The 15,691-nt window shown below is 40.3% G+C and overlaps 2 protein-coding genes across 2 annotated transcripts; both read left to right on the plus strand.

Moving 5' to 3' along the window:
• Window positions 1–1,718: 1,718 nt before the first annotated feature.
• LOC132092833 (uncharacterized) lies at window positions 1,719–2,729 on the plus strand. The gene has a single exon (XM_059499272.1). It carries the CDS (start codon window positions 1,818–1,820, stop codon window positions 2,727–2,729), a length of 912 nt encoding a protein of 303 aa, XP_059355255.1. The 5' UTR covers window positions 1,719–1,817.
• A 4,637-nt stretch (window positions 2,730–7,366) lies between these two features.
• On the plus strand, window positions 7,367–14,310 carry LOC132092021 (bromo adjacent homology domain-containing 1 protein-like). Its single transcript, XM_059498073.1, has 7 exons — window positions 7,367–7,523; window positions 9,534–11,021; window positions 11,425–11,738; window positions 11,815–11,974; window positions 12,221–12,300; window positions 13,515–13,606; window positions 13,676–14,310. Exons 1-7 carry the CDS (start codon window positions 7,382–7,384, stop codon window positions 13,944–13,946), a joined length of 2,547 nt encoding a protein of 848 aa, XP_059354056.1. The 5' UTR covers window positions 7,367–7,381; the 3' UTR covers window positions 13,947–14,310.
• Window positions 14,311–15,691: the final 1,381 nt, after the last annotated feature.

The raw sequence follows: 15,691 nt of genomic DNA on the forward strand, positions 1-15,691 counted from the left end.
GTCCCTCAGAGTCCAGCATTCACACAGGAGCGAGGTAAAACTCCAGTAAACACCACAGTAAAGTCAAGCGAGTCGCGCTCAGCGGCGTTTGAATCTCCACCGACTCCAGCGGAGCTAATCAGCGCGTGCGGCGATCTGATTGGCCTCTGTGACGCATGACGTTTCGCTGTGATTACATATTCATGAGTTTGATAAAGAGGGTGGTTTGGTTTCTGACTCCTGAAGGATTTGGAGTAACAATTAACATATGAAATATTAATGTATTGAAGAAGAAAAAAAGAAATTATCTTAAATAAATCCCGATTGGCATATCATGAGTTTTAAAGGTTTTATTGGCAAAAAAATACAATTAATAATGAGTCAATATTTACAGTGTTTACTCTTGTTCTTCATAACCTCTGCAGTTCGCTCTGTCATGCTGGATATCTTCTGGGCCATCCATTCTTTCCTAATTAGTTGATCACAATTTGTGTGCTTCTGCGTGTCCACTCGTCTTCTGAGGACTGACCACAGGTTCTCAATGGGACTGAGATCCAGAGTTGACTGGCCACGGATCCAAAATTTCAGTGTAATGATCTTCAAGCCACTTTTTTTATCACTCTTGCTTTGTGACATGTGACATCATGCTGGAAAATGCACGGATCATCACCAAATTGCTCATGGTTTGTTGGAAGAAGTCGCTCTTGCAGGATGCTTTGGTACCATTCAGCTTTTTTGAGCAGAATTATGAGAGTCATTCACACACATGACTCAGGATGCTTCACTGATGGCTCAACACTGGACTCATGGAGGCGTTCACCTTTCCTTCTCCGAACAATTGATTTTCCAGATGTCCCAAAGAGTCGGAAGGGAGCTTTATCAGAGGAAATAACTCTGCACCAGTTTGTGTAACTCTGTGTAACTCTGCAATGTTTAATTCAATTCAACATGATGTTAATAACAAAGAATGGAATATATTTTCTTACTCTTTGCACTTTTATATCAATATGGAACAAGATTATCGTAATTAAATCAATGTGATAAATGAGTTAGGTCAAAAGTAATCAGAAAGTAGTCTAATTATATTATCTAGAATGTGTAATGTAATGGATTACGTCACTAACTACAATGTTTGTCATCTAATCATGTAATTAATCTACTCGGCTCTCATAGTAATGTTATAAATCATAATACATAAATGTGGCATCTTTCACATTTAGACTGTCATTGGGTTATTGTCTTTATCTGATGACAGTGGTGACAAATACTAAGTTATGATAACTATTAATATTTTAGTGAGAACTGTTGTTACTAGGGCTTTGCAATTAAATCGCAAAGGCAATAAATCGTGATTTAAATGTATGTGTATATATACACCAAATCATGTGAGGTTGGCATAAAAACCAAAAGCATCTACAAGCACCTTTGTATTATTATCTATAACTGTGTAAAAAGATTTAGATTTAATAAGATTTTTAGATTTAAATAAAGATTTTCTTAATGTAGTTTTGATTGAGACATCTGTAAATGAGATTAGTCAAACACACGTGTGACGCAGTTAAATGTTTTTAATTATAAATAATGAAAGCTGCTCTGCTTGGAAGCCAATAGTTATTGTCAATCATCAAGTCAGTGATGAAGATGCGAGGCCAAACTCCATGGAGAAATTAAGCCTGAGCTCCTGCTCATCACCAGATGAAGGACACCAAAGCTCTAAGGCATCAATTACACCGTTCTCCAGCTTTTCCTTGAGCTCCAATTAAGCAGGATGCAGTGACATCACAGATACTTTGAACCGCTGGAGCAGAAACACTGCTGCAGAACACATCAGTTGAGCGATGGAGGGCTCTTATGTGGATCTTCTGGCTCTGAGGCTCGTCATCTCCGTCCTCGGTGTTTTAGGAAACACTGTCCTGATTATCTCCATCCTTCAAACGCCTCGCCTGAAGTCCTTCGAGATCTTTCTCCTCGGACTGGCCTCAGCGAATCTGGAGGAGATCGTGATCGTGGACGTTTACGACATCTTGCTCTTGCGTTCCTCTCGCAGTATAAGTGTCTGGAGCTGCAGAGGGCTGAAGTTCCTCTCCATCTTCGGGGAGATCTCCAGCATCCTCTTCACGGTTCTCATCAGCATCTATCGCTATCAGAAGCTGCGGGATGTGCACACGCGGGTCAACCTGCCCGTCCTCATGGACCGTCTGCGCTCGGCCGTGTTTCTCTCTGTGTTCTGCGGCGCAGTGGCTCTTCTCTTCAGTTTGCCCATGCTTCTCATTAACCTGGACTGGAGTCACCTGAACTCCTCGTCTCCGGGCTGTCCGGTCGATTTCTTCCAGTGCTCGTTAACCAGGTGCCCGACTCGCAACCGCCTTTACAAGTACTCCTTCCTTCTGGTGTGCAACCTGCTCCCGCTGCTGATAGTCACGCTAACGAGCACCATGATCGTCAGGATTTTAATAGTCCAGCAGAAGACGGTAAGGGCCCGGCAGGATCCGAGCGTAGCGACTATGACGTCCCATCAGCGGTCCAGGAGATCCTCTTTCCACCGCAGCACGCTGGCCATCCTGGCGGCCATGACCCTGTTCCAGCTCAACTGGACCGTCTATCTGCTGCTGCATCTGGCCTTTGACCCTCACACCATCCCTCTGTGGTCAGAGCTGGAGCTCTTCATCTCCACCTTTTACACCTCAGTCAGCCCGTATGTCTACGGAATAGGCAACAACCTGTTCAACATAAAGCGCTTCATGAGCTGAACGCTTCTAATTAGAGGACTAGTTTCAGAGGTTCGAAAAACAATAACAAATGAAGCCGAAACACAATGTGCTGTTCTGAACTCTGGTAACACTTTACTTCAAGCCTTTATGTATAATGCATTATAAATGTAGTTTTAAAGGGATACTCCACCCCGAAATGAACATTTTGTCATTAATCACTTACCCCAATGTCTTTCCAAACACGCCATGTTGGAGAATAAGCTAGTAGCGTACGCTCTTCTGTGTCAGCAGTGCTGTACAGATGCACTGTTTTTGTTCAAATCAAATCATAAATACACTTAGGAAACGTATCCTTGTGTCACGGCTGACACAGAAGAGTGTAACCTGCCTGCGTTCAGCTCATACACTACAGTGATGCGGAGAGACACAGAGGAGAAGAATCGTTGAATAAAGTCATTATTTTAGTTTTCTTTGCGTACAAACAGTACTCTCGTCGCTTCACAACGTTACGGTTGAACCACTGATGGCAGATGGACTATTCTGACGACGTCTTTCATACTTTTCTGGACCTTGACAGTGTAAGTTACTTGGCGGTCTATGGGGCAGTCACAAATATCTTAAATGGTGTCCTGAAGACGAACAAAGCTTTTACGGGTTTGGAACGACATGGGGGAAAGTGATTAATGACAACATTTAGATTTTGGGGTGGAGTCTCCCTTTAAGGCATTAATTAATCCTCATCTGTAAGCCGCTTTGGATAAAAGCGTCTGCTAAATGAATAAATGTAAATGTAATTAGGTTGGCTTCCCTTCTATGTGCTATTTCTTATCCATTTAAACTAGCAACATGGTAATCATGTGAGAAACATACTAACAACATGCTAGTAGATTCTAATCATGCAAACAACATGCTAATCACGCTAGAGAAATTCTAGTGACATGCTAGTAATGTGCTAATCATGCTAGCAACATGCTAATAGCATGCTAAACATGTTAGAAACATGATATTTACTTTTTAATTATGCAAATAATATGCTAATCATGCTTGAAACATGCTAGCGACATGTTGGTTACTTGCTAATCATGCTATCGACATGCTAACAACATGCTAGTAACATGCTAATAATGCTACCAACATGCTAGTTACTTGCTAATCATGCTATCAACCTGGTAGTTAATTGTTAATCATGCTAGCAACATGCTAATAATTCCAGCAATATGCTAGTAACAGGCCAATCATGTTAAAACATGCTAATCATGCTAGATATGTTATCCACATCTATGTAATTTTCAAACTTCAGACTTTTACAACTGCTTTAACTTTAAGGCTAGGCTTTCTCAAACCAACCTAAAGTTTATCTAGCTATGCCTCGTAATGCACCTTTTTGTATACAATTGTAACAACAGTTAATACTTTATAACACTTATCAAGTCATTGTTACACTATGCATGTTATAATTATTGATGACAAGATACAATGTATCTTAAAGCACATTGTGAATAATTATAATGCGTCACTCCCTTGAATAAACCTTTATAATGCATTAAAGACTTTAAGTGTTACCGTAAATACTTTACTCTCAATTTAATACAAAATATCCAAATTAAAGTTATCTAACATTAAAATAACATAATTAATATAATTATATATTTTTTGTTATTTTAGTAAATCGAGATATTATATTTTGTTGTTAATGTTTTGAATAAGATTTTAAAATTTATTTTTCATTTTAATTACCATTTTAGTATTTTTATGTTTTTCCATATATATATATACTACAAAATTAATTTTTAGGTTATATAATTTTATACTTAATTTTATACTAATTATTTTAGTTTCAGTTATTTGAATGCATCAAGTTAATAAATGAAAATGGCATGTGGATTTGTAAACTAGTTTAAATAAAAGAAATAATAATAATAAAAGTTTTTCTTTATTTTAATTCAAGTAATAAAAATGTGTTTTTATGGTTTTGGTTTTAGTAAATTAGAATAACCCTGGAATGTACATAGATACAGTACTGTACATGATCAGGAATCAAAAAATGTCCTTTAGCTTTTAAATATCATTGTTTTCCTTGGTTTTCTTCTCATTCAGCATATTATCTTATGGACTGTTATTATCCCATTAATCCAATTAATATGATCCAGATCCTTGATTTACACTGAAAAAAGTGCATGGTGCTCTTTTACCTGATTTAAATCATAAATAAGAGTTTTGTATAAATGAATGTATTAAGGTTGATTCTGTGATGCAAGTAATAATTTGATTTGAACCAAAAAAAAAGTTAATTTATGTTTTACCTTTTTTCAGTGTAAATGAGATTAATGTAGAGATTCACCATTGTTTATTCATGTTTATGTTGCATTCATATTCATTTATACATCTTAAAATGGTCACATTGCAAAAAATATGAATTATTGTGCAATATAATTTTTGTTTCGATTTTGTTTCGTACTGCACCTGATGTTTCTCTTCAATGATAATACACTCTGATTTATGTCATAAATAATAATGAAGTGTTGTGATGTATTCTTAAGACTTGATAAATGCTGACAGTCTGTAAGGAGTTGTATTATCACTCTCATAGTTCAAAGGCTGGATTAAAGTATAATAATTCACCCAAATATGAACCATCTCATCTTTTATTGCCCTCGTTGCTTTCATATGCTTCAAACTTAATTATTAAACCAATCAAAACATTTGTTTGCAATATCTTGAAGAATCCATGGAATCTTTCCATTCTAAATAAGGTTCTTCATATGGGAAAAGATTCTTTAAATTATTAAAATGCTGAAAAATCAGCGAAACATCTTCTGAAACTTTTCTTTCTAACAGGGTTTGATCACAGACCTTCAGGTGAAGTGTGACTCAAAGGTCCAAATATTTCTGATGGATGAAGTGTTTTAATTGATTCAAAGGTGTTGTGAAGTGAAGCAGGATTTGTGTTTAGCAGAAACAATCCTGAGAAGCTTTCGATCTGAGTCTCTTGATCCTGTTCTAGTGCTGAAGGCGTTATATATGAACATGGTTTGACTCAGTGAACAAAGTGTGGTTTAGTCTTTAGAAAGTGCAGCTCTGCTCTCTGACTGAAAGTGAAAGTTTGAACGCTGATTTTTTTGTGTTCTTAGTCATTTCTGGAGATGTGTGTGACTGCTGTGGTTCAGTTTGACCTTAAACAAACACAGTCACTTCATTTATCTTCAGTCGTCTCATGAGTTACTCTTCTTATAGCATTACTTCAATTCCAGAATAAAAATCTTCTGATAAAGTCTTTCTGTCTTCAGACACAAAGAAATGAAGGTTTTTGAGGAAAACATTCCAGGATTTTTCTCCATATAAAGCCGAGGAGTAAGAGTCTAATCTGGAAAAACCATCGCTCATTTACTAAAAAATAAACATTTACCGGTCTACACTTTTAACCTATTTTTTGCAGCTGAAGACAGAAAGACATCTTGAACTAATGCTTTAAGGAACGCAGTGTTCTTGTGTCATTATCCGTTTTGTTTCAAAGCAGCTTTACAGAAAAATGTTTCTTTTTGTTTTACAAACGCCGGTGAATATATAGCTAACAAAAAGACGCTTCGCTAATGTCACAATGACATAATGAAAATGTGATTTATGCATGTTCTCTGAATGCTCAAAACGGTTTTAGACAGGTTTTCCATCATTTTACAAACATTGCAGGATAACGTTCTGAAACATTTCAGAACCTTCACGGATGCATTTTCTGTGCATTATTAAAGACAAAATAACTTTGAAAAACACACATTGTGTCAATGTTACTAGAAGGACATGTGTTCATTATGTTGTTCTGAGAACATTCAGTTACAAAGAAAGAAGGGACTCGAGACCTGAAGAACCTGGAACGCAGGAAAACACCAACATCCCTCCAGAAGTTACACACTTACAGATACTTAAGCGACGAACAGATGAGGAACATTAGATATTTGCCAAAAGCCAACAGTATTCTTACAGTATTCAGAACCCATACACAAGTGTCATATACTGTACGTACAGATATTAGATAAGAACAGGGGTGTCACTATGGTTTCTGGCCCCCCTCTCCATCGCCAGGTCCTTCGAAGCATCCTAACCTTCCCGTGAAAACATAATGTATGAAACAACAATTTCATACAGTAACATATAAATGCAGACTATGTTTTTAGGTGTATCGCACTCTCTCTCTCTCTCTATATATATATATAAACATACTGATTTATTTTGTTTAAATATAAAGATGTATTTGTAAATAAATGTACATTGTTGGCATATATATGGTTGCTACATATAAAATGATTAAAACGTATAGATATTACTAACATATACACATTTTCTCATGAGGGTTATAAACATCATCAACTGAGAGAATGAGGATATGTGAAAATTAAATATGGCTTTATAGATAAATATAGGGCAATGTCATTTTTGATAAAGGGCAATATATATAATAAGGGAAGCAGAAACATATTGAAATGTTCTTCTGTAAAGCAATAATAGAGTATAGGCTATATTTCTTGTTATCTGATGCAGTGACATTCAAGTGCTCGATACTTTATAGACAGAGTGTGTCGGGTGTCACGGGTGTTTCATCATGCATCGCGACTCTATGACTTACAACGCGTGCTCATGCTGCAAATTATTGACGCTCGGACGCCGAATGCGATGCACATTCGTGATTTCCTGATTGGATGAGCAGGCTGCGAGGCTCAGCATGTGTGTGTGTTATTGGTTCGCATGAAGTTCTGCGCAGAAGCAGGAAGAGAAGCAGCAGCAGAGCAGCAGACGAGCAGCTCCAGGCGAACACCCTGCGGGAACTCCGTGCGTTTACTGGTGAGTGCTCGCGCGCTGCACGGGGAGCAACACGCGCTCAGTCGCGCGCTCCGCGCTAAGTTCTGTGAACGTTAACACACCCCACCCCGTGCTGCGCGGACGCGTTAGATCCTCGCACGCACATCAAGGGCGCTTTAAATCGCGAGCTATAACTTGATAGCAGCGCTCGCGTTGTAACGCCACCGACGCTGTTGTTGTTTGTTGTTGAGGAAGGGCGTTATTTCTGCCGCTGACGTTAGGCCTCCCGTGTTCTAATAAACAACAAACACCGCGACAACGTCACGAACTAACGAGCGTGACGTCACGACCGTAAGAACTTCAAGTGGCCCGACAATATCACACGTGAACTTCAGTGTAACATTTGTGACAGATCACCAGATGTCACTCATCACGTTTGCAGGCCAGTTAAAGGTTGTAGATCTGGTGTAACTGAAAGGTTGTAGGTTCGAACCCTGAATGGGTTGCTCGAGGACGCAGTTTTGTTGTTTCATGCATTAAAAGACACCTACACGAATTCATATTCTTGCTGAATTTTGAGGTGTATGCTACTGCCATACTGCAAAAATATTTAGAGTAGTGCACTAGTGCTTACTTCCAGATTCAGCGTCACCAAACACAAATGCTGCACAAAGTGATGTTTTAAACTCTCACTGGTTCCAGCAAAACTGAATGGGAGTAGACACTGTCAAACTTAAGAGAGAGCATCAACAAGACACCAGAATGTTGGAAAGACTGTATTTACCAGTCAAAAGCACACAATGTCTTAATTACAAGCGGGGAAACATTTTTTTTGCATTTCTGTATTGAGAAAAGCATTATATAATTAAACTTGGATTTAACTCAAACGAGTTTCTGAAAACATGGTGGATGCAACATCTGTATTGAAAATTTGTTAAAACTGAAAGAAATTATTTTTTTTCTTTTACAGTAAAACTAACTTTAGTTTCATGTGCCAGATTCCATAGTATTACACGACTACAGCAGAATATGATTCAATTCACAGAACCTTCAGAAAAAGGGAAAACGCAGCTCATGCTCAAGTTAAACTTTCTTGCAGAATTATTTGTAGAAATGTTGCATTGCGTTGTGACCTGAAATCACCTGATATCAGTCACGACTCCCTAACTTGAGAAAATATTTACATTGAGAAAATATTATGAAACAAGTTTGGAGTGACAAAATTTACGTAATTATTCAGGGCAAACTGTTTTTTTAAATGTTAGTGATGTGTGACATTATATTAGCGCAAATAGCTGCAGTAATTTAATGTTTAGTAATTTAAGATTTTTTGTACAGTCCCCAGAAAACAATGTTTGAATGTAATCAGTTTCTGCGGGTCTTCCACAAATTAAGGCCTTAAATTCATAAAGTCGTGACATTCAGTGTTGCACTCACTGCAAAAAACGAACATCTTCCTCAGTTTTTCTGTCTTTGTTTTTCCGTATAAATATCTAAACATCCTTACATCAAGACACATTTACTGGAGATGCCAATGAAGACATGAAGTTTTGTTTTCTGAGAAATCAAACAAACTTGAGTAAGTTTATGCTTAAAACAAACAAATATCTGCTAGTGGGGTCAGAAAATAAACTTGTTTTCCCTCTAAGTAGATTTTTCTAAGGCCGTTGGCAGATATGTGTTCTTGTTTTAATCATAAACTCACTTAATATTTGATCCGTTTGTCAGAAAACAAAACTTCATATCTTCATTGTGCCTCATCTTAATTTAAGGATGTTTAGATGTTTGCAGTTTTTTCTGCATTAAGTTGTTGAGTGCCGTGGTATTCAAGCTAGAAATATTACTTTAAAACTTTGAAGTGTTACTAATACAATACCTTTATTTATATTGTTTTCCATTCAATTTATTCCTTAAATATTCTTTCCATGGTCTTAAATGATCTTAAATGTACTTTCTTAAAACCTGCTGAAACCCTGTTCTTAATAAAAGCAGTGATTCCTCTCTTGTTCATGGTTATTGTAATATTAACTGGAGATCCTCTTTATCCCGTAGCTCTTCTCAGGAAGCATGTGATGACCCATGCACAGAAAAAAGCTTTCCTCAGCCAGTGTCCAGGTGAGGGGCGTGGCCATGTAGAGGGCTGGTCACATGGTGAAACTATGGGTGGAGCCTGGCCTGCGCATTCATTGCGAGAAGGCAAGGCCAAGAAAGACATGGTGAAGAAAATCAAGACCAGCGGTCAGGAGAGTAAGTGTTTGGCAAAGCATTCAATGAAAATGAATGAAACTAAGACCAAGAAAACAAAGTCCAATACTGTGAGTGAGGGCCATCGGAAGCTCTACCCGTTACGAGGAAGAGGCGAGGCATTGAGTTGCCATGTTCTGCTCACTCGCCTAGATGATGAGACCAAGCTGTGTGAGGTGGATCCCAACAGAGTTCCAGGGCACAAAAAGAAACCAAAACCCTTCAAGAAAGCAGAAAACAGCAGGGAGTCATCGCAGGAACACCTCACAATTATTGATAAACCTTCAGCTCAGGAGCCACGGAAACGTAGACTAGCCTCGCTCAACGCTGAGGCGCTCAACAGTCTTCTGCTCGAGAAAACCGACGGGCCACCAGGTGCCAAACTCACGAAGAAACAAGGCAGTGGTTCGTCCACTACAGAGCAAACAAAGACCGGCTTGAAAAGAGCCGAAAAGTCCGAGACGTGCCAAAAGCCCAAGCAGATGAAGAAATCCTCGACCGATAAGACGCATGACGCTGAAGTGAGTTTGTATGCTCCCACTCCCAGACGCTTGGCTGGACTCAACGCCGCTGCACTGCTGAAGCTCACCAGCTCAACCACCGCAAACAAGCACAGGATCAAAACAGACAGCAAGACCGTCTGTGCGGCAGGGAAGCACAAACCCAAAGCGCAGAGGTCCAGGAAACACAGCTGGAAGCGGCCTGAACTGGAAGGAGCCTGCGAAGTGTGTAAAAGCAGGAGCTTTGAATCAAAACTGACTCCAGAAAGTCACTGCTTAGCTAAAGCAGGATACCATGGCATGCTGGGATATCGTCCTGTGAAGCTAGTGAAGGAGGAGCCGGTGGAAGAGCTGAGTCCTTACCACTGCTGTCCGCCGGAGAGCTCGGTGGAGTATTGCCACCGGCTGGCGCTCTTCCTCGGGCAGAAGGCATATGGAGAGGGCGAGGAGCATCCGGTGGTCAAGCATGAGTGCCTGGTTCCAGCGCATCCGGCCCTGACGCTCAGCGCCCATCCCTGCCTGTGTGCGGATCCATGCTACTCCAGCTACTACGTCCACATCGCTCATCCCGGGATGACCAGTCTGAGTGCTCAGACGCTGCCCTTCTGTCCACACGGCCTCTCCGGGTCCAAGCTGCTGGCCTCCTCAGGTATCCTACACCCTGCCTTCTGCGGGTCAGTGGGGTCGCCCTGCTGCTGTGAGGCCTGTCGGGTCAGTGGATACACCTTCAGCGCCGTGCAGCCAGTCGCCAGCAGGACCTGCTCGTTCTCCAGCTGCAGCCATCCAATCAAAACAGGTGAGGATGACCACTCTTTGGTGGTATTGCTGCCAGGGTTTCAAAAAGGTGGACATTTTCCAGTAAATTTTCCAGGGATTTTTTCAAAGATTCTGTAAATTTACTGAAAATTTTCCACCCCTTTGGAACCCTAATTGCTGCATGATATCACCAGTATAATGTTACGATACATGCTGGAGCTAGAGATTTGTGATGCAGCAGCATTTACACTACATACAAAAGTAATTACTAGCAGTGCACAAGTGTTATTCTGCAGCACCTTTTTAAACAAGTTCAGGAAAACCGCACAATCCAAATTACTGGCATGATTAGCATATTGATAGCATGATTAGCGAGTGATTAGCATGTTGCTAGCATGATTCGCAAGTGACTACTCATGGAGTGTTTGATTGTGCTGTTGTAGAAGAGGAGCACAGTCGCACGCTCCTCGTTCCCCAGGCCCTGCCGCGCTCTGGATGTCCCAGCATGACCCGAGCGACCTCCCCGGCCTCCCTTCTGTCCACGATGTCTGACCGCAGGCAGGCAGAAGTCCGGCTTAAGGTGGCCACAGAATGCCCTCAGAACACCAAGCCATCCAATGACTCGCTCACTATGGGCCACAGCTTATCATCCCAGAAACAACCTACAACTAGTCCAGCAAGTGCCAAACAGCAGAAGAAGGCCACGAACGGATGGCGTGCCGTCGGAGTCCCGACAGAGAAGGAGGTGTTTATTGCGGTGAGCGATCATTGAGCAGTTCAGATCTGAAGTGCATGTGGTGTGAGTCTGACCTGTAATGGCTGTGCTTCTGCAGGGCGATGACGAGACAGTTCTCCGTCAGTGTTATGAAGGAGTGGAGCGTGACGGAGAGGTGATCCGGGTACGAGACACTGTGCTCTTACGATCCGGACCCCGCAAGAAATCCCTGCCTTACGTGGCCAAGATCTCAGCTCTATGGGAAGACCCCAGAACAGGTGATCATTTATCACATCGCAAATCATGTGCTCTCTGTCAGACCACTCAAAGCTAGTGGTGTGATTGAACAGTTCAGTCACGGGATGACATGGAGTGTGATTTGATGTGTTTTTGGAGGAAAGACATTCAGTTCTGTTGGAGTTTCTGTTCTGGAGTTTTCTACTGCTCAAGAACTTGCTCGAGTCTTGTTGGAGCTTTAATTGCCTCTGCTTATTCCTCACATGATCTGATGGGTTGTGTTTCAGGAGAGCTGATGATGAGTCTGTTTTGGTACTATCGGCCGGAGCACACGCAGGGCGGCAGAGATCCCAGCATGCACTGCGAGGTGAGCCACTGCTGGTATCATGTGATCTGAACACACTTCAGTCCTGCAGCAGTGTTGGTTCGGGAAACTTTCTTTTAAATGTAATGCATTACAGAATTGCGTTACTCCCTAAAAAGTGTTCCTGTGGCTCAAGTGGTAGAGCATTGCGTTAGCAGCGTAAGGTTGTGGGTTAGATTCCCAGGAAACACATTAGCTTAAAAAAATAAATAAATAAAAACGTTAGCATGAATGCACTGTAAGTTGCTTTGGATAAAAGCGTCTGCTAAATTTATTTATTTATTTTTATTAAAAAAAAAAATTTAAGTAACTAATTCCATTAATTAGTTACTTTTTATAGAAAGTAATGCATTACGTTACTTTTGCTTTACATTTTCTCATCTGGCCTCGGCTTGCTCGTTTGTTTTTAATATTTTTTTTTTTTAATGAAAAGTAGTATTTTTGGCAAATGTAAAAGCCCTTTCACACCGGGCAGAAAATATATAAAGTGTAAAAAGTGAAAGTGACTATAATATAATTTGTGATATATATATCACAATATATAATATAATAAGGGAATATAATTTTAACAGAGAAGCTTCGATTTGGGGATTTGAGCTCTTGATATCTGGCAACCGTGCACATAAACACTCGTGCAGTAGAGGCGTGAACAACAGTCCGCAATAATATTTTCTCCTTTTTTTGGGGCGAAAAATATATTAATTAATTTTTTTTTTTTAAATCCATTTGTCTCGTCTTTTATCGCCAATCATATTGCATGTTGATGAAGTCACAGTTATTGTTTATTGACCTTATTTGTCGTCTCATCTTAGTCATGGGGAAAAAAAGGTGATAAGTGAACATTATTTCGTCATAGTTTTCGTTTACAGAACTAATACTAGCCTCAGGCTGAAGGAAATGTAAATTCCTATCTTTACAGAAGAGGGCGCCGGTTTGCATCATATTCTGAGTTTGCATTTCACTGCTCTTTTTTTGAGGAATACTGAATCTGTGCGAGTGACATTTAGTCTAGATCTACAGTAACATCATATTCACACTCACTCCTGATTTCTCTCAACATGGCAACCGGAAAGCTGTCAGTCAATATATGCAAAAACAATGTAACTCCGATATTTCCATTACTTTACTAGTTAGTTGGAAAAAAGTAATCTGATGACGTAACTCGTCACGCCGGGGGATTTTTCTGGAGTAAACATGTGTCACATGTCTTCTTTCAGAACGAGATCTTTGCCTCCCGTCATCAGGATGAGAACAGCGTGGCCTGCATTGAGGAGCGATGCTTCGTCCTGCCGCTAGCACAGTACTGTAGGTAAGTGTCGTGCCGCCGCTCAGATGTGTTCCTCACGCACGTGTCTCATAATCACTTGTGACGTTGCAGATTTTGTGCCTTGGTGAAGTGCCGCTCGGAGGGCGTGTCCGGCCACGCCCCACTGGTGCCCCACCCCTCTGACAGTGCTGGTCCCGCCCATCGACGGGTGCCCCGCCCCTCTGACACCACTGGCCCCGCCCACCGACTGGTACCCCGCCCACCTGACAGCACTGGCCCCGCCCAACATCATGTGCCCGACGGCATCGACCCGCAGCTGGTGTATCTGTGCCGGCACGTCTACGACTTCCGCTACGGCCGCATCCTCAAGAACCTGCAGTGAAACCGTTAATGTGTGTCCAGTGGAGACACCAGCGTCCGGTCAGCATTCAGAGCCATTAGATAATCTGCCTTCTTCATCTCTTCTTCAGAGACTCTGTCCATCAGCTCGCTGAAGGTTTGGTGGTTCTCTTCAACTCCTTGTCATGCACACTGGACTGTCACACTGCTGAAGGATGATGGGAGGATCTCTGAAGGATCCAGAACACTGATGCTTTCACAAAACATCACTCTTAAAAATAAAGGTGCTTCACGATGCCACAGAAGAACCTTTTTGTCTCAATGGAAAAAAGTCTTTAACATCTGAAGAAACTTTCTGTTTCACTAAAGCTTCTTTGTGGCGAAAGAAGGTTCAGATTATAAAAAGGCAAGAAAGAGATGAATCTTTAAAGAACCTTTGAACGAATGGTTCTTTGTGGAACCAAAAATGGTTCTTCTATGGCATCGTTGTGAAGAACCTTTTAAGCACCTTTATTTTTAGGAGTGTAGTCCACAGACCCAGACTAAAGGTCTGTTCACACCAATAATGAAATAACGATAACTATAATTGCTTTAATATCCACCACAACTATAACGACACAGATGAATAGGTGTGAATGGGTCTTAAAGGGACAGTTCGCCCAAAAAAGATAATCCTGTCATCATGTTCTCTCCCTCGTGTTGTTCCAAACCTGTATGAGTTCCTTTCCTCTGCTAAGCACAAAAGAAGCTATTTTGAAGAATGCTGGGAACTGAACTATTGTTTTTTATCCTTTTGTTTCATTTTAGGGTGAACTGTCTCTTTAAGGGCGGGTTCATGTGGTCTGGAGAAGATGCTCATCTGATGTTCTTCATGTGTTTGATTATCAGTCATCGTTCTAAATCACTTTTTTTAGTTTTGCCTCTTTCTTTAACATCCCACTCCTCTGACCAAACTAACCAAAGGACCTTCAGGGTTAAACACGGCCAACTAATCAATGAATCAGAACAGTTGAAGAGTTTCATGTGATTTGTACGGAGATCTGTATTTTTAATGTATGAAATTGAGCTCTTAGCTTCAGATCCTGTAGAGTGCACAATTATATATTTTAATATTTATTTGAGGATGCTTCTAGTTCCCCCCCTAGAGAAATTGCACTATTACGTCCCCTGTCATTTTGTCTTGTTCTTTGGCTTGATTTTTAGATGCAAAGCTTTAATTCATTTTCTAAGTGAAAATCATTCCTGTGCTTAGAAATACTCTAGTGTTTGATTGACATCTAGAACTAAACACGTGCTTTTAAAGTTAATAACTCTTCTAGAGACCATTCTATGGCTAGTTTCATTTTATTATTAGTTCAATCTAGTTTTTCACCTGCTGTTGATGAGAGATGGACACAGCTGTTTAGTAGCACCTTAATATAAATGTGTGGTTAAATGAGCAAAATATATGGATTACAGTCGATTATGAGTCTACAAGATCCTCAGATGAATTTGTCCCGGTACAAATGTATTATTTTCATTAAACATTTCCAGAATCAGCTGAAGTTTAAGCTTCACTGAGTTATTTGTCCATGCTTGACAAGATTCTAGTTATGATTAATTTAACTTGTTCAGATTTTCTAGCTCGGTTTTTACATTTGAGAACAGCATCGTCTTTCTGCGTAAGATTTCTTCTGAACAAAAAGGAGGTATTTTATTAAGCTGCAATATATTTTTAGGACTATTTTTGAGAAAACAAATCTATTTAAATTCCTGTCCTTTTCTCTGATTTATGATCTGGATTCTGAA

Source organism: Carassius carassius, chromosome 18 (genome assembly GCF_963082965.1).
Source record: "Carassius carassius chromosome 18, fCarCar2.1, whole genome shotgun sequence".
NCBI lineage: Eukaryota > Metazoa > Chordata > Actinopteri > Cypriniformes > Cyprinidae > Carassius > Carassius carassius.

What these genes read in the sequence shown, in the direction of transcription:
- LOC132092833 (XM_059499272.1), top strand. Translation starts at nt 1,818, where the DNA reads ATGGAGGGCTCTTATGTGGATCTTCTGGCTCTGAGGCTCGTCATCTCC.
- LOC132092021 (XM_059498073.1), top strand. Translation starts at nt 7,382, where the DNA reads ATGAGCAGGCTGCGAGGCTCAGCATGTGTGTGTGTTATTGGTTCGCAT. An exon ending in ATGGGAAGACCCCAGAACAG is followed by an intron (nt 11,975 to 12,220) that starts GTGATCATTTAT and finishes GTTGTGTTTCAG; the next exon opens with GAGAGCTGATGATGAGTCTG. An exon ending in CCGCTAGCACAGTACTGTAG is followed by an intron (nt 13,607 to 13,675) that starts GTAAGTGTCGTG and finishes GTGACGTTGCAG; the next exon opens with ATTTTGTGCCTTGGTGAAGT.